Source organism: Gracilinanus agilis, chromosome 5 (genome assembly GCF_016433145.1).
Source record: "Gracilinanus agilis isolate LMUSP501 chromosome 5, AgileGrace, whole genome shotgun sequence".
In the NCBI taxonomy this organism is placed as follows: domain Eukaryota; kingdom Metazoa; phylum Chordata; class Mammalia; order Didelphimorphia; family Didelphidae; genus Gracilinanus; species Gracilinanus agilis.
This window is the reverse complement of record NC_058134.1, coordinates 156,940,154-156,963,305: the sequence shown is the minus strand read 5'-3', so window position 1 is coordinate 156,963,305 and position 23,152 is coordinate 156,940,154. Positions and strand designations below refer to the sequence as shown.

Genomic DNA, 23,152 nt, shown 5'->3' with positions numbered 1-23,152 from the left:
AAAGGATTCCTTAAAAAGGATTTCCCAATAAATCTCTAATATCCCTCTTTGAAACAATATTGATCATTTGGCTAATATGTAATTTATTAGAAATATGTAAATTCACATCAACCCACAAGTTCAGAGAATTTCAACAAAGTTCATATAGTCCTACCTGAAAAGAATTTAGCTGGATTAGAAGAAGTTTTATTGAAAACTAAATCAGAAGCCACAGACTCACCAGTAGTGACTGATAGTCTTCAGTTGAATGACATTCTCTTTTTTAGACACTTGCTTTAACTTCCTGGAGACTCAGTTTCACTCATGTGAAGAAATTGAGACCCAGGAGGCTAAATGACTGTCTGCTGAACCATCATTTGCTCTATCTCCCCGTGGCTGCCAGATCAACTCAGAATCCGAATTTTCTCTCCTGAGACAGCCTAAAACTTTGATAAGAGTGAACAGGCTGGTAAATGTGTTTAGAGGTTGATAGATTTTGTCTATCTCTTTGACAAAGTTGAATTAGTAGTTGTAGAGGAATCCAAATTGCTAGAAGGGAAGAAAAATGCATAGTTATTCTACTGTTTAGTCATGGACTTAGCTGTGAGGATTAAATTTACGGTGTGTTAGGAAAGTTCATCCTGCTTCAAATTTTTGAAAATCACACAAGTGAAAGACTTCTGGGAGTATGATTAAATGAAGAAAACTATGGGCCTGAAGACACAGTATGCTTTTCCCTCACCTTTTCAAAACTTGCCCTTTCTCATTCCTCTTTTGCCTCTATCCAGTAAGGAGGAGCTCTAACTGTTGGCCTGACCAGTGAGTTGGAAATTCTTGAAACTGTACGTGTGTGTGAATGTGTATGTTATGTGTGCTTCCTCCACTGGTTTAAAAGCTCACTTGGTCCCCTTCACCTGGGAAATTATTGTAAAAATTATTATTTTACAAAGCTATCTTCTAACTAAATATCTTTTAAAATAATGCAGACATATACTGTGGGGAAACTCTTTATTATCATTTTAGTAGAAAAGTTGCCAATATCTATTAGTTAGTTTCTGCTTTGGGCTCTTCTTAGATACACATGAGGAAACCAGGAATTGGAGAATCAACCTGGATAGGGGCTTATGGGGCCGAAGGAAATTATCAAAATGTGTGTGCTATCATGAAGGATTTTCCTCTCATTTTCAACAGAGAGCTTCAGCTTGGGAAATCATTCTGCATTCTTAGTAAACCATTTAATATACATAATTATGAAAAGAGGGAACTTTGAAAAGTATTTAATCTGTTCTGGTATCACAGAAAAAAAAACAATTAAATTGGAGTCAAAAGACCTAGTTTTGTATCCTAGCTCTATTGCTTGCTTGCTGCTTGTTCCCTAGCCTTTCTGAGCCTCAGTTGTTTAATCTGTAAGATGGAAAAAATCATAATTGTTCTGCTTGCCTCACAAGATTGATGCAAGAAACAAAAATGGATAATATCTGTGAAAGGTTTGGTAAAGCCATGAAGTTCTAAATAAATGTCATTTTAGCAATTATCATTACTTAGTTTTAATGCGTTCTTTTGGCCAAAGTTCCCAGTCCTAATTCCTTCTGTCTTAATCTTAAAATGGTGTGCTCTGATGTCACATACTTTCTTATTGAATGTAACTAGGAACTTTACCACACCATCACATTGCAACAATTATGCAATCTAGTGATTTCCTTATATGAACTACATTTATACAAATTATGCCATTTGATGTAATTACAGCATTTGCTGTCATTATAGTAATTACATCCATAGTCAATAATTCCAAAAAAGGTTTCCTAGAACCTAATTTACAATTAATCTTGAACCCATGCTGCCCCACAAAAGCTAAGCAACAACAGCCAAGTTCTGAACTTCCAGGACCCTGGCCCTGCCAAGGGATTTGTCACTTTCAGACTAGTTCGTGAATCTCCTTTGATTTTCTCTGGTCCAAAGGTCTCCATGCTTCTGCCAATGCCCACTGAAATTACCAGCAGTTGTTTGAGGGAGAAGATGGCAGGTTTCTGTCCTTAGATGTGGAAACTTGCACTTTTCTGCAGAGCTTTCTGTATTCAGTAACATTTTCATCTGTCATACAGGGATATAGACACCAGGAGACCAGGGCAAGCTTGAAGAAGCCATGACAGGGAACTGTGAAGATCTCACAGACTGAATCAGGAAACAGATTAAGGTTATTGTTTGTATAGGAAGGAACAATTTATCTAGTCCAGAAAATAGAATATGGTATCGAGGAAAGGTAAATAGCAATGGGCATAGGACAACAGACTTAGAATTAGAAGAAGCCTCAGAAACCATCTATTTTAACCCACTCATTTTACAGATGAGGAAAATGGGGCCCAGAGAAATAAATGACATCCACAAAGTCCTATAGCTAATAAATGGCAAAAGCCAATCCAGGTAAAGGGGCAATATCCAAAGTTCAGGAAGTCAATGGGAATAGGAAAAAGCAAGAAGATATAATGGAGCCAAATAGGTCAACAAGTATGTAGGAAGTAAGTAAGGGATAGAGTAAATTTCATGGAGGTTCCTAGGTGGGTTTTGTCGTCTCTCATCCATCTAGGATGGATTCTTATTTCAAGTAGAGCCCAAACTCCAAATCAGGTCATGGAAAAGCAAGAGAGCCCTGGACTCCCTGCTCCACTACCACCACCACCGCCATTAGAATTTCAGTTCCTTGCTCCCTTTTTCATCCCCAGTGCCTACCACAGTTTCAGACATTTGATAAATTGTTCACTTGCTAATTGACTAAGCAGTGCACAACCCAAAGACTAAAAAAGTCTAAAAGAATAGGCAAAGCATATGGAAACTGCTTGGTTCAAGAAAGTGAACAGAATCCAGACCAAAAAAGGAAACCCGGAAGCTGGCAAGTACTTTGGATGCTGGTAGAGTAACAACACTCAGAATTCAACCAAGTTAAACAAAGTAAAGAGATTAAATGACTCAGTTAGATGTAATCCTAGAAAGTTAGGATAAGTCCTCTGCCCCAACACCAAGGCTATTTGCCTTCTTCCCTGGTTATACATTTCCTTCTGTTCAGGCATGGGCTTGCTTTTAAGTATTTATGACCCAGGAGAGGTAGAACCCTGCAGATACTAGAAAATACTAATGACAAGAGAGGGCTTTACCATTTCTGGGACAGTCTTTCTGTGCCTGAGCCTGAAAAGCCAGGACTGCTTTTATTCAACAAAAACAAGGGTTGGTTTTTTTTTTCTTTTTTCCCAATCATTTTTATGAGTGCCATGGTTTGAAACTTTTAAAATCACCTGATGAAGTGGCTTGAAGTATCGATGAATATAACAGCAAAACGTTGCAGATGCATTCCTAAGTGCAGACAGGCCTGGAGACAGATTTCCTAATTCTCTGTGCTTCTCATCAGGAGTGTGCCACAGTGCCAGAGGAATGACGGGACTCTCCCAAACAGTGCTGGTGGCATTGTTGGTTTTGTAGTTTTGAAATTGTTTTTGAGATCTCTTAATACCTCACCTGAAGCATGCTTGCTTCAGTGCCCTATATATGAGCTAATAGGTACCCCAGCAAGATGTTTAGGGGTGACAGATCACCTGCCTTGGAAAATGGAGAAAACAACAAGACATGAGCACAAGCCCTATTAGAGTAAATGGAACAATGCCTTTGCTCAGTCTGTATAGTTCAAGTTTATATATATTGTGTTTATAAAACTTGTCAGGACTGAACACCTTATGCATGTAATGCTTAGGGAGACAGAAATGGTACCATAGAAACAATGGATTTGGAATCTGAGAGCCCAGCTTTGAATCCCTGGTCTGCCACTCACTCCCTCCCTATGTCACCTTGGGCAAGTCATAATGTTGTTACTCTTCCATTTCTTAAAATGAGGGGGTTGACCTAAACCAGGGGTCCTTAATTATGGCTAGATTTCAGAGGTTTTGTGATTCGGGGATGTGAAAAAATATTTGGCATCTCTTTCAATTATATAAGTGTAGGCAAGTTATTTTTCTGAGACTATTATTCTTTGCTCAGAGCCTTACACATAGTAAACATTTAAACGCTCTATCTCTCTGAGAAGTGTTCCATAGCCTTTGCCAGGTTGCCACAAGACCCCATGATCCCCCCCAAAAAAGTAAGAACCCCTTGCTTAGATGATGACTAAGATAACTTTCAGCTCTAAATCTATGATGGTACAATTTTAAAAACATGTTGAATCAAATTTCTGAAACTTGAAAAGGAGGATAGTTGCTGCCAAAAAAAAATACAAAACTACAGTGCTTGTTAAATCTAGTTATGACGACAAAAATGCAGAATTTAATTTAACCCCCGAGGCAGGATATTTTTTCAGATCAATCATTAGCTTTCAAAGCAGCTTTATTCTAAGAGTATAAGAAAATGATTTAAATAATGAAATACAGTGCAATACTTTAAAAAACACACATAGCAAGCCCACTCAATGGACACTTTTATTGTATTGAGTGTACTGCATTACAAACAAAAAAATGAACTTAAACTCAAACCAGCTCATCGATTTGTTTTCCGGTTGCTGTTCATTCAATTATTGCCCTAGCTATAGTTAGAGTCCTAGCTTTGTGATGAGATGACTGTAGGACCTAAAGATGATGGATCAACCAGGGGATCTGTAAGGTCCCTTCCTGCTTTAAGATACCCTATGATTTTACAATGGGCATAGCAGAAATGTAATTTAATTATATGGTGAAAGTTTTGTGAGTGGGGAGACCTGGGCAATGGTTCTCACAATGGGGCCAGCATGTTTTTGAAATAGAACATTCAGGAAGAGTTAGTCTTGCTCCTTTCATGTCACTGAGACAAGTCAGAGCCACCAAAGTGACCACCTTGAAATGGTCCTATATCTGTTTTGTTTTATTTTGTTTTTCTCTGACTTTCCATTGTGTAGCAAGCTAAAGGCCTTGAAGGAGATATCAATCAGGTTTTGTCTGACCAGAATGTAGCTGAATTTTAAAAAAAACTCTACCCTATTCCCAAAAAAGCAATATATAGTTTCAATGTCTTCTCCTCTTGGGATGTAATTGGATCTACTTTGAAAGCTTATTTCTGTGAACAATATTCTCTGAATATTTGCCCCATTATTTAAAAGTCTTCCCAAAAGAGTTCAGTGCATTTTTTTAAATGAAGAAACAAAACTTTGATTAGAGCCTATGTGTATATAGTACCTACAGTCAAACCATCACTCAAAAAATCTCATCCAAGAGTTTGAAAAAGAAAGAAAAAAATGACTAGTGTAAACATGTAGATCATGGATAGAACCAAACCCAGGAAACCCATGATAGTGGGGTGTTGTGGAAAAAACACTAATACTGGGGTGGCAGTTGTGGAGGATGGGAAGAAGGCTATTGAGGAATGACAGTGAAGTAAAACAGCCTCAATAAAACAACGTAATGACCAAGTCTGCATTTAGCTATCAAACTAATTCATTGCTGATTAAGATGACAGGATCAGGAAAAAGTTTCCCACGCATAAACTGAACCCACCAAAATGGATATGATTTAACAGAAGACTTCAGACAATTCTCAGGTCTGTTGTATATTTGCCTAAGATAGAATGAGATAATATTAATAATAATATTGATAATAATGGATAAGAGAATATTAATTTGGGAGGACTTGATTATCTGTAACACATAAGTAAGGATCACTAGGCTGCTGGTATGCTCATTAAAATTTTTTTTAATCCTGTTCTTTTTTTTTTTCAAACATCTAAATAATGTTTATTTTATAACCTCAAGAACAGTTGGTTTTTGTTAACCATGCTACCTCTTCCAGACTCTCAGAGCGTTCTGTGCCTGAGATCAGTTCCAAATCCAACTAATTTTACTATTGTCTTTTCAGATAATGGAGCGATGGGAGAATCAAGGCAGTCCTCAAACAAGTTTATCTGCTCCAGCTATACCACAGAATCTCCCCTTTCCAACCTCCCTTCACAGGAGTTCATTTCCTGACTCCACAGAGGCCTTTGATCCGAGGAAGCCTGACCCATATGAGCTATACGAGAAATCCAGAGCAATTTATGAAAGTAGGCGTAAGTGAAAGCCCCGAACAACCAAGAGTGCAGTTAATTGTGACTCGTATTTGTTCCCAATTGTGTCAAGGCTGAGCCAGTTCAGCATTGGTTTCTGCTCTGTATTTTAAAAGTCATTCCATAGGAAGCCAACTGGTGTGTTTGGTTCTAAAAGGGACTAAACGCCTTCCTGACACAGTCAGTCCTATAAGTAGGCTTTCTTAAGTTGAGTTCTTTCCTTTCCTATTACTATTTCTCCCAAGCCTCCAAGCAAAATCAGCAAGTTATCACTTAGAACGTTGTTTTACTTTGGGTTATTTTAGGCAACTCTAGCAAGATGATGACATGTTATTTTTAACTATATCTATGAATCTGTATTCTACAGTAAAATTTTCTTTGTATTTTTTTTAACTTTCTTTTGTGTAGCAAGCAAAAAGTCTCGAAGGAGATGTCAATCAGGTTTTGCCTGACCTGAACCTAGCTAGAAAAAAAAAAAATCCATCCCACTCCCCCCAAAAAGCAATATCATATCAAAATCTCCTCCTTAAAAAAAAAGTTTCATTTGTTACAGTGAGTCTAATTGGATCTCTTTTGAAAACTCATTCTGGAATTATATTCTCTGAATATTTGTCTACCCTTTAAAAATCTTCCGAAAAGGAGAGAGTGTAGAAAGAGTGTATTTTGTTAAAGCGAGGAGACAAAAGCTTTTATGAGAACATATATGTTCATAGTTTAACTATCACCCAAGAGATTTAGAAAGGGGAAAAAACCCTCAAACAACTAGAATAAATATGTAGACTGCAGATAGAACCAAACCCAGGAAATATGTGGTAAATATGGTGTGGTGGAAAAAGCACTGGATATTGAAGGCGACAGGAATGGGAGGCGAGTCATGGAGGAATGGAAATGATAAAACAGCATCAAGCATAACTAGTTAAAATTTGTTTTAAAAAGCACTAAGCTAGGCATCAAAGGGGCTGGAATTTAGTCCTGACTTTGCCACTAATTAGAGATTTAAGCAAAATGCCCTCACTTGGCCTCTGTTTCCCCGTTTATAAGAGTAAGAGAATGTTCTAGATGATGCACAGACCATTTTTATAACTCTAAATGAATGACGAAGTGACTAACTCTAATGAAAGCTCATTTGTTGTTCTTGGTATTCTAGTTGACTATCTGAATGATGGTCTGTGGTTTGGGGCTCTGGAAAACTTGCTCAAATGTTTATCATTTATAGAAAAGAAGTCACAAGGCTTAAACTGTGTGCATTTTGACCCCTGGCATTCTCTCCCACAGTAAGTCCAGCCATGAGCTTAACCTACCATGTTAAAAGGAAAAAGCAATAGTGTTTCTACTCCAACACATACACCTCCTACCACTCAGAACTCATTATAAAAATCACTCAATTAAATGTCTAAGAGAAAAGATTATGATGAAATAATTGCTCACCACATCCATGGAGAGACATTACTTAATATCATGTCTAGGTTGCTAGATCTCACATTTTCCCTTCAAAATAGTTTCTGGATGGATAGCTATCAGGGTTCTGGTATGCTGTCATCGTAGCAACACCTGAACCTGAAAATCAAAAGACCTCGACCACGTAGGATCACACATGCAAAGAGAAAATGGATCAAAGGACATCTGACACCCTCAGTTTGCCAATGAGGCCAAAAGAGCTAACGTGATTGCCCACGGTCACTCGTAGAGAGCTTTTGCACCTAGATCCCCGGATTCCATGAATTTTTGACTGGAAGCAAACTTGTTCAATTCTTTGAGCCTCGGTTTCTTCTGTGAAAAGAGGATGGTTGCCTCATAAGGTTGTTGTCAGGAAAGTGTTTCCTAAAATATATTATATAGGAGAGCTCTTACCATAGCTGGACTTTCTTAGCTTCAGTAGAGAAAGATTCATGAGCCATAAACTACAATTAAATATGACTTTTTATGACAAAAATTTTAAAAGGATATTTTTTTCAAACTCTTACCTTCTATCTTAGAATCAATATCATGTCTTGGTTCTAAGAAAGAAGAACAGTAAGGGCTAGGCAATGGGGGTTAAGCTTCTTACCGAGCTAGGGAGTGTCAGAGGCTAGATTTGAACCTAGGAGCTCCCATTTCTAGAAGCCACAGCTGCCCCATAAAAGGATATATATATATATATATTTATATTTATATTTATTTTTATATTATTTGTATATATATATTTATATTATTTATATATATTTAATAAATTACTTTAAAAGTTAGAGGGAAAATATATCACTTCTCTCTCTGTGTCTCTGTCTCTCTTTCTATCTCTTTCTCTCTCTGTCTTTCTGTCTCTCTCTGTCTCTCTGTTTCTCTATTTCTGTCTTTCTGTCTGTCTCTGTCTCTCTGTCTGTCTGTCTCTCTCTCTGTCTGTCTCTGTTTCTCTGTCTCTTCCTCTCCATTTCATTTATAGCAACAAGAATTTGGTTAAATCTCTAGTGCCCCTAAACTGAAAGACTTTATACCCCAGGCAAGAAGACAACAAGAAAACCACACCAATGATTTATGACCTGGTCCTTTGTACCACCCAGATTCCAAAGGCAGCATCCTTCTGTGCCTCAAAGGGAAACTTACTCATCTTATGTAAAACAAATACTGTTCCTCCCATGACTCCCCCGCTTAAAACACTCAGTAGCTCCCTGTCGCCTATTAGAGAAAAGGCCAGTTCCTCTGCCTTCCATTTAAGGGCTTCCACAATCTATTTCCAGCCTATATTCCTACCTTTATTTCATGTACCATATATTTCAACCAAATTGAACTCCCAGGTGTTCCCTGAACTTAACTTTCTATATCCTACCTCCATTCACATTGGCTCTGTCCAGTGTCTAGAATACAGTCCCTTTCTCCTCCCCACATTTGGGAATCCATGACATTTCCAGGATGATAAGGCTCAGGCACCATATCCTCTTTAATGAGTTCTCTGAGAAAAATCTCAAACTTTTCTGAACACCTGGTCTGAATTTCCTCTTTGCTCCCGTCTCTCCCTACCACATGTATAAAACGAGATGAATTCTGAAGCTCCTTTGAACTGTAGTAATCCTACCTCATACTATTATAATTATCTCTGTACCTGTCAAGTCTTTCTTTCCAATTTCCCAGTAGAATGGAAGTTCTTTGAGGACAAGGACTTTGCCATTTTTATCTTTTTATCCTTCGTGTCTGTCACAGGTCTATACACATAACACACATTAAGAAATAGAGGTTATTTTTTGTTTTGTAGTTGAACAAAAAAAAACCTCTGCTTCCTACATACATTTGCTGCTTCCAAATATAAAAAAGAATTCTTCTCTCATTTAAGTCTTTAGGGAGAACAAAATCCTAACCTGATATTGAAGAGTAAGCCTTATTCTAATTTTCCCTGCATGTTTTCTAGGCCCAAAGATGACACTTATTTGTACATATATCCAAGATTCATACCCCCAAAAATGATACCAGGACTTATATTGCAATCCATTGCCTTTTCATTGTATTTCAATTATAATAAATTGGTATATTTATTATATACAAGTATATGCTTGAAGCCCTAGTTCTTTCCTGAAGTAGTCTTTCAGGGATAAAAGGGCAAAAGCATAATCCTAGCTAAACAAACTCAAGCCTTAGCCGCTATCAGAGATTTCAATCTACAATAGTAGAAGGAGTTTCCACATCTAGGAATTCCCTACACTAGTGAAATCTCAGGGCTAATCCCTATCCCTATAATAAGCATTTAGTGCCCTTTTATAGAATAGTTTCTGAGTCTGGAGAGAGTATTTATTTTTGGCATTTACATTCAAAATCAAGTTGCAGACACTCTATAAAATATATACATCTCCCCACAGTACTTTACTTTTCCTGAACTATAATCTCCATTCTATGAAGATTGCCACTAAAATTTGGCTACTGTGTTCCAGACGACAGCATATGATATAAATATATTAAATGGTGTAATTGCTACCATGCCTCATTTGACTCATAATTAAATTGCACTAACTTATAATATGCATATCCAGGAACATCTCAATAACATGTACTTATGAAAAGAAAAAAAGTCCTGTGATTGTAAACAATCTATGACAGCCGTAGGAAAGGAGAGACCACTTTAAGTGGCATGACTACATGCATGGAAGAAAGAAACAAATAGTGTCTCATAGGATCACAAATTACAAGCTAGAAGAGGCTGTGGAGCCCATCTAAGCCAACCACATTTTACAGGTTGGGGTTAGGAGAGAGGATAAAAAGATAATTCATGTCGATGTTTAAAAGAGGTGGGAGAAGGTCTTACAGATGTGGAATGTTACACACCCTTTCAGATGATGCCGCCAGTGTTAGTTTTAGGTAATAATAATAGTATTTATTAAATTAAATTAAAACTTAATTGTTTTACTTTGTTACATGAGATCTCTCAGAGTGATGAGTATTTGTAAATGTGATGTTAAATTTTAAAAAAATGCCATTAATACTTTTTAAAATAACAAATATCAGAACAGCAACAACTGAGGCAAAGGATGGCTTACAAAATCATACAGTTAATAAAAGTCTACAGCAGGATTCAAACTAGGGTTTTCTTGACCCTAAGACCAGTGTACTATCCACTATACTATGCTGCCTCTCTCTCAAATGTTCATGAGAATAAAAGAAACCTTTTTTTTGCCTATTGTAATATGAATGGAGAGAGGAAGTTAATGACAATCTTCTTTTTAATCTATGATTCTACTATGATATAACCACATGAAAATATCTGTAGATAGAACTGGAATAATTCTGTGGTCTCAAACAACTAGAATTTTTGCAGATAGTAAAAAAGACAGTGATTAATTAAGCTATCAAGATGCAAATGAATATTTGATTTTTGCTCAATAGCTTTATATTCCTAGCATTTAGTAGATAAGGTACCATGGGAATAAAAAAAGTACTTTTGAAAAATTCTTTTTAAGAATTTTATAATCCAAACTTACATACATGAAATAATTAATGAATTGGATAGTATTGTGTCTGTACCAGGGATGTATGCTTGGCCGTGTGCTTTCCAACATTTTATAAGTGGCTTGAGTGAAGGCACAGATGGTATATTCATCCTATTTGCAAATAACACAAACTTAAAAGGGACAGCTATTTTGTGGAGTTAAAATTATGATACCAAAATATATTGACAAACTAGAAACTTTGTCCAAATCCAACAAGATGAAATTTAATAGGAATAAATGTTAAATAGTAATTGATCATAGAATCAGAATTTGAGAGTTAGAAGGACCTGTACATACACTCACACACACACACACACACACACACACACACACACACAATTCCTCACTCTTATAGCCCCCGAAAGTAATCATGCAGCCTCTGCTTGAAGGCATCCAAGGAGGGGAAATCTACTTCACCTTGAGATAATTCATTTCACTTTTGGAAAGCCCACATTGCTAGGATAGTTTTTCAACTTAAAACAGTTTCTTTGAAATTTCCTCCCCACCTCCACCCCCCATACTAGTGTTTCTGCCTTCTGAGGTCAGACAGAACCAATCTAATATTTCTTTATCATGATAATCCTTGAAATACTTGAAGACAGGGATCATGTTCCCCTTCCTCTCTCCATCTTCTCTTCTCCAAGCTAAACATCCTTAGGTCCTTCAATTGATCCTCACATGACATGACCATACAATCCTGGTTTTCCTCCTCTGGGTAATCTCCAAGTCACCAGCAAATTTCTAACATTGAGGTAACCAGACCTACACATAGATTCACAGATAGAAAAATAATTTAAAAATTTAGAAAGATTTAAAAAGAAAAAAAATGTTTAATTTAAAAAATTTTAAAATGATTTTACTTTTTAAAAATTAATATCCCAAGGCAACACTTGTAGGTTAGGTAGGAATGGGGAGATAGTCGTTCATGAGCAAAAAAGGTCTGGGAGTTTTCAGTGTCTTTCAAGGTCTTTATAAATTAGTAATATGACATGGTAGCCCGTGAAACCAGCAGAATCTTAGACTGCATTAATAGAGTTACAATGTCCAGGACAAGGAAAGAAAGAGTTGATAGTCCCACTGGAATCTGTTAAAGTTAGGTCACATAGGTGTATGGCATTCATTCTCAGGTGATATATTGGATGTAGGACATTAATGAGCCAAATGTTTCCCTACTTAGACAACCAGTGTGATGAGGTGACTAGAGACCATGCTGTATGAAGATGTGCTACAGGAACTGGGAATGTTTCACCTAGAGAAAAAAAACTTCAATAGGGAAATGATGGCATTCTTTAGGTATTTGAAAGGCTGACATCTGGCAGAAAAATTAAGGGAGGTTTTTTGTTTTTGTTTTTGTTTTTTACTTCCAGAGGGAAGAATTAGAGTCAATGAATAGAAGTTCCACAAATTAAGAATTTAGATTCATTATGAATAGAAACTTCTCAACCTTAAAAACCATCCAAAAGTTAAATGGGCCACTTTTGGAAGGTATTGGTGCCCCATCACTGGTGGTCTTCAAGCAGTACTGGAAGACCTTTTGTAAAGTATCTCATTGAGAGAAGCCTCGTCCTGCCTCCTTTGGACCACATTACCTTTAAGGTCCTTCTAAAAACACATTCTGTGATTGTAGAATATATTTACAGTAATACAGAGACACACTGAATTGAGTGATGGGCTTTGAGTCAGATGAATTCAGCTGGAATTGTACCTCCCCAGCAAACTTTGTGACTTTGAGTAGGTCATTTAATCCCTCAAAGCTTCTCTCTTTTCTTTTTCTCATGTATAAAATGGGGGCAAAAATACTCCCACTACCTATCTCAGCATGCTATTGTGAGGACATTATTATGTATGTGAATTATTGTCATTTGTAGAACACTAGAAAACCTGACAGTTATACATTATAAAATATTTCAGGGCTGTTATCAAGTTCATAAACTTTTACCTGCAAACTTGATGTTTGATCAACCTCTTTCATGCATTTCGTATGTTTGTAATTTTCAATTTTCAACTCTGGTCCAAGTTATCACAATTAGTTAAAAGAACCATTGAGTCAAATGTTATGAGGATGTATTTTCCTTCCACTTTTATTTCAAGTCTATATAAAGTCTAGAATATCTTTAGAATGAATGGTCAGTTTATATATCTAGGATCATAGAAATTAGTTCAATGTCTTTTAGGAACAGACTCATTTGGAGAGCTTTGCTATCTCTAGGGGATATTTCTTCAACTTGAATTTTCTTCAATATATCCTCAATGACACTGGTGGCCTCTTGGTTGAGCACTTCCCCTGTCTATGTTTCATTTGATATTGGCAATCATTAAGGAAATGTATTTCTGTGGTTAGACTTGTCATTAAATCTCTTCTAATATTAATATATACAGAGAGAGATACCTTAAGAAAGAAAAAATGAAAAATATGAAGCTACCTTGTTTAAGAGAGAAAAAAATGAAAGAAGCATTTATTAAGTGCTGACTATGTGCCAGACATTTTACTAAGAACTTGGAGATACAAGTATTAAAAATGGGATGTTGTCTGCCCTCGAGGCTTATGTTCAAATAGGGGAAGTCAGTACCTGTAAGGAAATGGTGAGTGGGAAGAGTATTTTGGTCACAGAAATCACAGAGCTTCCGAATGGAATTACAAGATGATTGATTGTCAAATCTTTTGCAAGAATAGTCGTGTTGATTTTTTGATTACTGGTTCCAGAGCAAGAAAGAGGGGGAAGCCAAGAGAGTGCCATGGCAAAGAGATGACCAGAGAGAGGATCTTGGACTTGGGACCAGATAGATATCACAGACTGTCCCTAATCAAGAAGCAGAAAGCCTCAGGGTAGAAATTAGAGCTCTAGGTTTTAGCCCTGAGGGGGAGGAGGGGATCACAACACTAGCATAGCAAGATGATGGCCAGAGTTCTTTTAAGACTTTATTTGGTTCTATTGAATCAAATACTTTTTTTTTTCAAATATACTGACATGTTGAAATGTTCTATTCTTTACACCTCTAAAAAACTTGTGTGACTGTGAAGACGTGGTTAGCTGAAGAAAATAATCTGTGAAAACCTGCCTTGTTCCCTTATATTTTCATCAAGGATCTTCATGATGTGTGCATAGAACTTTATCATAAACATTTTAAGGAGAGGAGAAAGGAGGCTTAGGTATATGAGGCAACAGATTGCCTTTTTGGTAGTAAAAAATACCACTTCTTTTGGAATAGAAAGAAAATTGAGTAGATTAAAGTAAATCTATGAATGTGTGCATAAATATATGTGTGAGAGTTCATGTATATGAAGATATTATATATGTGCTATTTATCTATGTACATGCATAGAGATAGAGATTATATACTTATATATTTCCAACAAATACTTCAGATGGATGGTGAGAAAGCCCAATTGAATCATAAGAGGAAATCCAAGTAGATGACATTCGTAACATTTATTTGGTGCTTTCCCTGGTCCCAAACTGCCTCCTGCCACAAAACCATTTTTTTTAATCAGTAGTATTCTCTCAGAGACAACGAATGGCTACAAATCAAAAATCAGTATGAGCTCAGAAGAAAAATCAACATATCCAAAAAGCAATGGAAAGATACATAATGGATCTAAGCTAAAAACCTAAATTCAAATCTGTCCTCAGGCACATACTAGCTGTGTGGCCCTGGGAAAGTCATTTAACCCTGTTTGCCTCAGTTTCCTCTGTTATAAAATAAGCTGGAGAAGGAAATGGCAAATCATTCCAATATCTTTGCCAAGTGAGCCCCAAATGGGATCATGAAAAATACGACATAACTAAATTGATGAAACAACAATGACAAAACCAAAATTCAGAAGTGTTCCATTTGTTCTTTTTATTCTGATTATTATCAAAGAATGTTAATTCCTTTTTTGTGTATTTTCTTTGACTTCCTCTGCTGTCCTAGCCAGTTCCTGAGGCAGAGGAAGAAGCTTACTTTAAGAACAGGATATAATATCTGAAATTAAATTGTGTCTTAGAATATATTATAATGATCTAAAAACTGTAATATGTATGGTACAATATCTTGCCTGAAGACTTCTAGTGATCCTCTCTGAGCCTCCTCTTCTACATACTTTTGATATGTAGAGGATAGTGGATTGGATCAGTGAAGCCTTTTAGATCATTATAATATATTCCAAAACTATTTCTCTTCTCTTTTGTCATTTTACCTTCCCAAGACACAATTTAATTTCAGATAATATATTCTGTTCCTAAAGCAAGTTTCCTCCTCTGCCTCAGGAAAGAAAAACCATATTATAATAGCTAATATTTATATGATACTATAAAGTTTACAAATATATATGTAAATATATGCATACATGTATATATACATATTTGTTGTTTTTTGGTTGTTCAGTCATGTTCCCATTTTTCATGACCCCATATGGAGTTTTCTTGGCAAAGATACTAGAGTAGTAAATTTCCCATTTCTTTCTCCAGTGGAATAAAGCAAACAAGGTTAAATGACTTGTCCAAGATCATGCAGCTACTAAATATCTGAGACCAAATTTGAATTTAGATCTTCTTGACTCCAAGCCCAGAACTAAGCTGTGCTACTTGCTGCCTAGGTATAATTTATGTACCTCAAATATTTGATTTCCACTCCTAATTTTGGCATTTGAGAGCCTTGACTGGTAGTCTGATCCTCCCTGTAATACCTCTTTTAGTTGTACATGCATATTTGAAACACAGAATTTCCAGAAGAGCGAGCAATAAAGCATCATGCATTAAAATACACAGATATGTCCTTGATTTTATCTTGGAGAGTAAACCAAGTATAACATTCTGTAGTCATGGAGTTGAAAGAGAGGCAATCTATTCTATCCTCCTACTCCTAGCAAAGATTATGCTTACAACATCCAGAGGGATGGCTATCAATCTGCTATCTTCTTTCTCAGTTGTCAGACAAAAAGACAGCCTTCTAGTAGTAAAACTGAGAGCACATTCTTCTCCTTATCAGAGACAAACTTCTCTCTTTCTCTAGACAAATCAAAGCAGAGAAACCTCACTGACTTGAGTAACTAAGCCTTTTTTTTTCCAGGACATTTCTGCCTTTTCTTTAAATCCTCTCTAAATCCAGTAAATTCAGCCCAACATTATTTCTAGCCTCCCAGGTGATACCATTATTTGTTTGCATCTGCTGTTGTACCTGTGAGAGCAGTAGCTGTGGACAGTATCATGCTAGACATGAAAGGGGAAAAAAATTCAAGTCTTTTCTGAAAATGTTCCTGCTCTTTTCTGCTGGTTCTGGTTGAATCATTCTGGTTGAATGATGACTGGAGTTGCCCAAACTTTTTTCTCTTCACATTGAGCCCTGATTGATATAAATAAAGAATTTATGAGGTACAGCATGCCCATGGCCCTCTGCAATAAGACATCTGTCAAATATAGGATCATAAAAACGTCAGGCATCTGTACAGTGTAATGTGCCTTATGGTTCAGCCTCTTTATAACAGAAATGCCACTGCATTTTCTTAAGAAAGGTCTGCAGACTGGCATTTCTAGCAATTAGGGAATATTAACCCACAGGAACAAGTTCTGTAGTGATAAGGACAATTCTGGAACATTCAGAAGAAAATGGAGAAAAATATCCTAAAGAAGGATAATGGATTTTTATTTTTAGTGCCTAAAAATACAGGACCAAGCCTCTGCTATATTTTCTTTGTTTATTATTGAGCAAGGGCCAAGGTTCTCTCCACTATGAGCCCATTCTGACTAATGTAAAGTAATACAGAAAGGATGGACTGCAACAAAATTTTCCAGGTCCACCAATCTATGATAATTATCTACTCAATGAATATTTACTACATGTATATCTCCCCCCCCCAAAAAAAAAACAAACTAATATTCTTTCATTATCTGGGATTGAGATTGAGGAAGTAGAGTTGGGAGGCTTACTTTCTATGATGTCTCTCTGGTTCCATGTTCACTCTTGTTGAGTTATCTCCAAAAGGTCATAGAGGATGATAATATAAGTTGGTCAAGAAGGGTTTATATAAATTGATGGATGATGTTTTGGTAGCCAGGTAGATACTGAAGAGATCATCTACAATGTCTTTACATGGCTCTTAGTTTTTAGGAATGGTATCATGGCAGACAACACTGGGAATCACTGTCAAAGATCCAATATCGATCTGGGTGGCATGTTAGCCAGAGCTAGAATAGCCTCTTTTATGCTTTTAAATTGTGATAAACATAGTCTTTCATAGAGATGTTGTATGAAAGACCAATATTATTTAATTTGTCTTTCAAATTTTAAATGCTAGTGCTTAATAATGCTAAGAGCTTTTGCTTTGTGCCATCACTCATACTAAAATAATGTCAAAGGCACTTGTTTCCAACTCATTTTAAGTCATTTGTATATTATATTATATATTATATTATATATTAAATAATTTATAATTATGTTTCTCTTATGCATTTACCTCTTCTCCCTGTCCCCCCAAAACAGAATTGTTACTTTCCCTGATTTAAATTATGATTTTGTGAGCAAGAAGTGGTACTGCTAAGCAAAAGTAACAAATCTGCTAATGAATTTGGTAGGAGGCAGAAATTCCTTCTTCCCTGTAATTATTACTTTCTTTTAGTTTTATCGTCCATCAGCGATGAAGGGTCTTCCTTTTGAACCCAGCCCTGCAGTTTAAGAAATGCTTGACATATAATAGGAACTTAATAAATGTTCACTGATTGATTGATCTGGTCCCTCCAGACAGCTGTTCCCTAGATGCCATGATGTCACAGCACAGGATCAGTCCAGATTTTCTGATAGACTCCCCATATGTTACCAGATCCAATTTCCACTGCCTAGTCCCTTTTTCAGCCTGGCTCAGCAACTTGGTCCACTTTACTATCTGGGAACAAAGGCTGAGCCTCCCCTAAATTTCACTTGACCCCTGCCCCAAAGGTAGATTGCATTTTGATTTATGACAGGCAGCCTAATTTAATGGACGGAGGCTACACAGTCTCAGAGTAAGGATAATCCAAGTTCATGTCTTGATTGACAGAACTGTCCATTCCAGGTGAGCCTAGGAAAGTCACTTAACTTCCCAAAACATTTAATTACCTTAAAAGGCTATTGGTTATAGTAGCTGATATGCACTAGTAGAGAGAATATTCAGACTGTAGAACTTCTTTCACGCCTGAAATCATAGGTGTAACCCAAAACTGATTTATGAGAAAATTGCTATCCAACTAAATCAATCTAATAGATTGCATATGAGTCATTTTGAAAATATAATGTGTTACCAAAAAAAGAATACTGAATGGACTTGAGCTTTTTACATATATTTCTGCCAATTAGACTACATTTAAAATGAAAATGAATAATTTTTAAAGGTGAATGATAAAGTTGGTCAAGAATTCTGATAACATTTTGATTAGATCTCGGGCATATCCTTTTAAAATAAGTCCAAAAAGCTACCATTACTTTAAATATGCTTCTGGAAAAGTTGGAAAGATAATGATGCATATCTCAGAGTACACATCTCATTTTCCATACCTCTTTTAATGATTTAATTCAGCATAGGATTTTTCTAGTGGCTGTTTTTGTGGTTATAAAATCAATGCTTCTGAAATTATATAGAGGGAAAAATATTACTGCCTGCAAATAATATGAGAATCAGAGATTTAAGTTATCCCCTGATTGAAGGAGTTATTGATCATGTCAAAAGCACTTTGTTAATAGTAAAAGGTTGGAGTAGAACCCAAAGCATTAGTGCTCCAGCACTCATGATAAAAACTACTTTTGAATGCTAGAGAGCATCTAAATCCTACCGTGGTCATGTTAATACGAAGTGTCAACTTTACAAATGATAGAAGCTTTTGAGCTCTGGTCCGGTCACCTCCACTGGAACAAATCTAACTTTTTGTTTCTTAGGAAATGAATAGAAGGAAAAGGAAGGAAAGAAAATGTTTTTTCAACCTGCAATACTAAGTAGTCAGACTAAAAATATGAGGCTTTTAAAGTAACAATTTTGCAGGCTAACTAGTTTAAAATGGCAGGGAAGAGATGGATTATCTGACACTGATTATCATTCTGCCCTTGATAAGTGGGAATTGCGTGTTCAGAGCAGATATTCCTCTGTGGGAGAAGGACATTTTGCACATATATAGACATAGTTATTCTTTATGATCACCATCCGGAGAGTCGTATTTCACTTTTATTTTTGAACAGAGTTGAACTGTTCAGACTAATACCTTGTAGTCTTTCTTTGAAGGAATAATGTAGTCCCTATTTATGAAGACTAGCTTTAGGCTACTTTTAAGTACTGGAAAGCTAAGGCGGAAGGCATTTTCTATAATATACTTTGCTCTTTGACCCAGTTATCTTTTTTTTAATAATTGTGTCAGTTTATTCAGCAATCCATTTAACACTGCCAAAATACCAAGCAAGGGGGAGTGGAGCTCTTAATTCAGAGGAGTCTCTGTGTTCCATTTTATTTTCCATCTGATCTTCTTGCTAGTGCCACTTCTGTTGGGGCTGTGTCAGTGTTTCCTCAACAAAGACTCATTAAAAAGAGTTTAAAGAAAAATCCACCAAATTTCTCTCCCATGTAAGACCTGGCTCCCAAGCTACGCCAGTTGACCATTTTTAAACAGTGATGGTTTTCCTCTAGGGTCATTTGACAAGTCTTTTATCTACAAAGTGGTCCTACTCTTTTGATAATTTAATTACAAGTATTGTCCTTTGAAGTCTCTTCATCAAAAGCTATCCCATAATTTTTATTATACATATAACATCATGCACTCAGAGGGGCAAGCATTTATTAAATAATCATAACATCTCATAGGACTAATAAGAAATCCCAAATCTTAATTCTGAAGGAAGGGCTATTGCCGATCACAGTTGGATATGGCAGTTTATGTATTCACCAACCAACCCACCAAGTACATTAATTTTTTTCTTAAATTTCTCATATTAAATTTGGGGTGTTTTTATTTGTTTATTTTTTGTTTTACTAGTTTGACAGGAAAAGAGGTTGCAAGATTTAATCCAGACCTAACCAGTTTCTGACACTTTTCCTGATACGTGTGCCTCAGGCAGATTTCAGCCCAAATCATCTATCTTCTCAATGATTTCTAGGTCAAGGGTCTATGAAGATTAATGGACTCTGCTTTTCCTTCTTCTCAGTGTTGCTACTTGTTACCATTTTTAAAGGAAAAAAAAAAGGAAAACCAAGACCTAGTCTGGTTATCTGCACACTTTTCCTCTCTATCTTCAGGAATGGAAAAGCAGACATATGAAAGTAATAGAGAGATTGTAAAATGGTAGGGGGGAAGGTACAGTTATCAATAGTAATAATAGTAAAAGGCAGTAGAACAAACAACTCAATAAGGAAGCAAATTTCAATTGTAGGTATATTCGGCTCAGAATGGATGTGAGCACTGAGATATAATGTCAGAGAAGAGAGGTATTTTTCTAAAAGGAAATATTAGAGAGTTTTCTCTGCAGTGCACACAGGTGCATTTTTCACTAAGATAGTTTAGTTGCCTTTTAGCAATGTACCTGAGTTCTCCTGGCCCCATCTTTAAAATGAGAGTTATAGTAAATTGACTCTAAGTTCTGAAATGGTATGATTCCTGCTTCTGCAATTAAGAAAGTATTTTCAAAGTCACAATGAAAATGTTTAGTCACGTACAACTCTCTGTGACCTCATTTATGTTTTTCTTGGCAAAGAAACTAGAGTAGTTTGCCATTTCCTTCTCCAGTTCTTTTTTACAGATATGGAAAATGAGGCAAATAGGGTTAAGTGGAAGAGAGCAATTTAAGCAATTCAGTGTCATTGTTTGATTCTCCATATAATTTTATCCCTTGATAGACACTCTTGTGGTGGTGGCAGAGGGGAACATGTTTAACTGAACCACACTCTTGACACAATATATGTGCATGTTGGTCATCATATATTCCTTGTTTTTAACATGCATATTCAATGCTACCTATCTCTTTCAAGATACATATAAATTTTAAAACAAGATTCTTTCCCTCTATGCTATGATACTTGAACTGGAGAGGCAGGATTATACAGTGGAAAGAGCAATGGCTTTAGGATCAAAGGAATGTTTTCAATCACATCAGTGATTATTTCTATTGTGAACTTGGACAAATCTCTTAATCTCCTTGGACTTCTCTGTTTCCTCAACTGCAAAATGAGAGTGCTAGAATAGGTGGTCTCCCAGGTCCCTTTTAGCCAAAGATCTCTGACCTTACGATATCTCAAACCCCAACTTGGAAAGTCCTCCATTTGACTTACATGAATTGTAGGTTATTCACACATAGTATATCTTATTTTGGGCAGTTAGCTGATGCAGTGGATAGAGCACCCAACCCAGGAATGGGAAAGACTCATCTTCCCAAGTTCAAAACTGGCCTCAGACACTTACTAGCTTGTGTGACCCTGGGCAAGTCATTTCACTCAGTTTGCCTCTGTTTCCTCATTTTTAAAATGAGCTGGAAAAGGAAATGGCAAAGTACTCCAGTATCTCTGCCAAGAAAACCCCAAAAAAGGCTCACAAATGATCAGATGTGACTGAAACAACTGAACAAGAACAAACCATTAAAAAAAAGTTGAAAGAATACCCTCAGGGAGAAGACAAGAAGTTCACTTTTGATTCACCTGTGCCAACTGAGGTGCAGATGTCCAGTAGACACCTGGACTCATGGCATTTCCATATTAAGGAGAGATATTTTAGTTCAATATAAAGATTTAGTCATTATCTACAAGAAATGATAACTGAAATCATGGAAGCAGGTGAGCTCAGACAGAAACTAGAATAGAGAAAACAATGAGATGTCTTAGATTTAAATGTAACTCTACAAATATGATTTTTACCAGGGGATAATATTAGTATAGGATTGTCAATTCCCTTGTCTTGGACACTCTGACTCTCAGGTAATGGACCCTAAGTTTTCACTAGCTTTTTCACATCTTACATATGGTATCACACTACCATTCTTATTGAATTCACAATCCACTGAAAGCTCTGGATTTTTTTTTCAGGAAAATTGTCTGTCAGCCATGACTCTGCAATCTAATATGAGGATTTTTAGCCTGGCATCAGGAAGTTAGTTTCCTATAAAAAAAAAATCAAAAACTTCATTTCAATATAATTGGTCCCCTTTGTAATCCTATGCATTTTATTTTATGTATTTAGAAAAATAATTCCGAGAAGAAATTTATAGGCTTTATCCAAGAGTTTAAAGGGTCTATGATACTAAAAAAAATTTAATTCATGACTTAGTAGTATTTGTGCAGCTCATTTTTTTAAATGCAAGTGTAAGAGTTTTACATTATCGCTATTAAATCATCTTTTAAAAGTTAGCCCAATGTTTAAAAAAATATGACTTGGATAGTATCTTACATAAAGAATAAGGGTAAAAGTGTGAGTATAAGTGTAAAATACACTTTTTGACTACTTAATTATTGTACAAAGTGATTTTTCTACCTCCTTTTAGCATAAGAATGTAGATAATGTGGGGCAGGGGGTGGCAAGATTTGGGAGCTTATATGAGCATAACAATGTTATACATGGAGAAAAATAACTGTCAGTATACTATAGATTTCCCTATATCCTGGGTTTAGGGTTCTGGGAGGAAGAAAGCTCATCAATCACAAAGAATAGTCATAGTTTTAACCCATAAAATAAAGAAAGAAAAGCTAAATCTTCGAATGTCAAAAAAAATGAATTACAACTTTAATTCCCCGTTTTCCTATTCAGAACAAGTGCCACCAAGGACCGGTTTTCGAATGGATTCCTCTGGCAAGTATTTTTCAGCATTTACTGTCCTGTGGACAAAAAGTCTCCCATTTTTGTGTTCAAATCACCATGTTCTCTTTTCATTATTTCTCTGGGTAATATCCACCTACCAAAATCCACTGATCATTCTCCTTTAAGTCAGCTTCAAAGGGCATTTAACAATATAGAGTTAAACACTAGAGACTAACCTAATGAATGAACCTAATAATATTCACATGTGACAGCAAGGGAAAAGCATGAAACAGCCATATTTTGTCTCCTTTTAAAAAAAATGCTACATTTTTAGTCAAAGATAAGTTCTTAAAATTAATCAGAAAAACTTACTCTAAGAAACTAAAATTGGAGCATAAGTTTATCTTTAAAAATTTGTAGCAATAGCCTGCCTAAAATTCAAAATGGAATTCTTTG

At 36.1% G+C, this 23,152-nt stretch overlaps 1 protein-coding gene across 2 annotated transcripts in view; it reads left to right on the top strand.

Moving 5' to 3' along the window:
• MAGI2 (membrane associated guanylate kinase, WW and PDZ domain containing 2) overlaps positions 1-23,152 on the top strand; it is a 1,708,818-nt gene that overhangs the window by 1,445,261 nt on the left and 240,405 nt on the right. The window contains exons 12-13 of one of the 2 annotated variants that reach the window (XM_044678722.1): positions 5,844-6,033; positions 22,706-22,747. In XM_044678722.1, coding sequence (XP_044534657.1) covers positions 5,844-6,033; positions 22,706-22,747 — 232 coding nt within the window. The remainder of the gene's footprint in view (positions 1-5,843; positions 6,034-22,705; positions 22,748-23,152) is intronic. The other variant, XM_044678723.1, reaches the window with a different exon arrangement.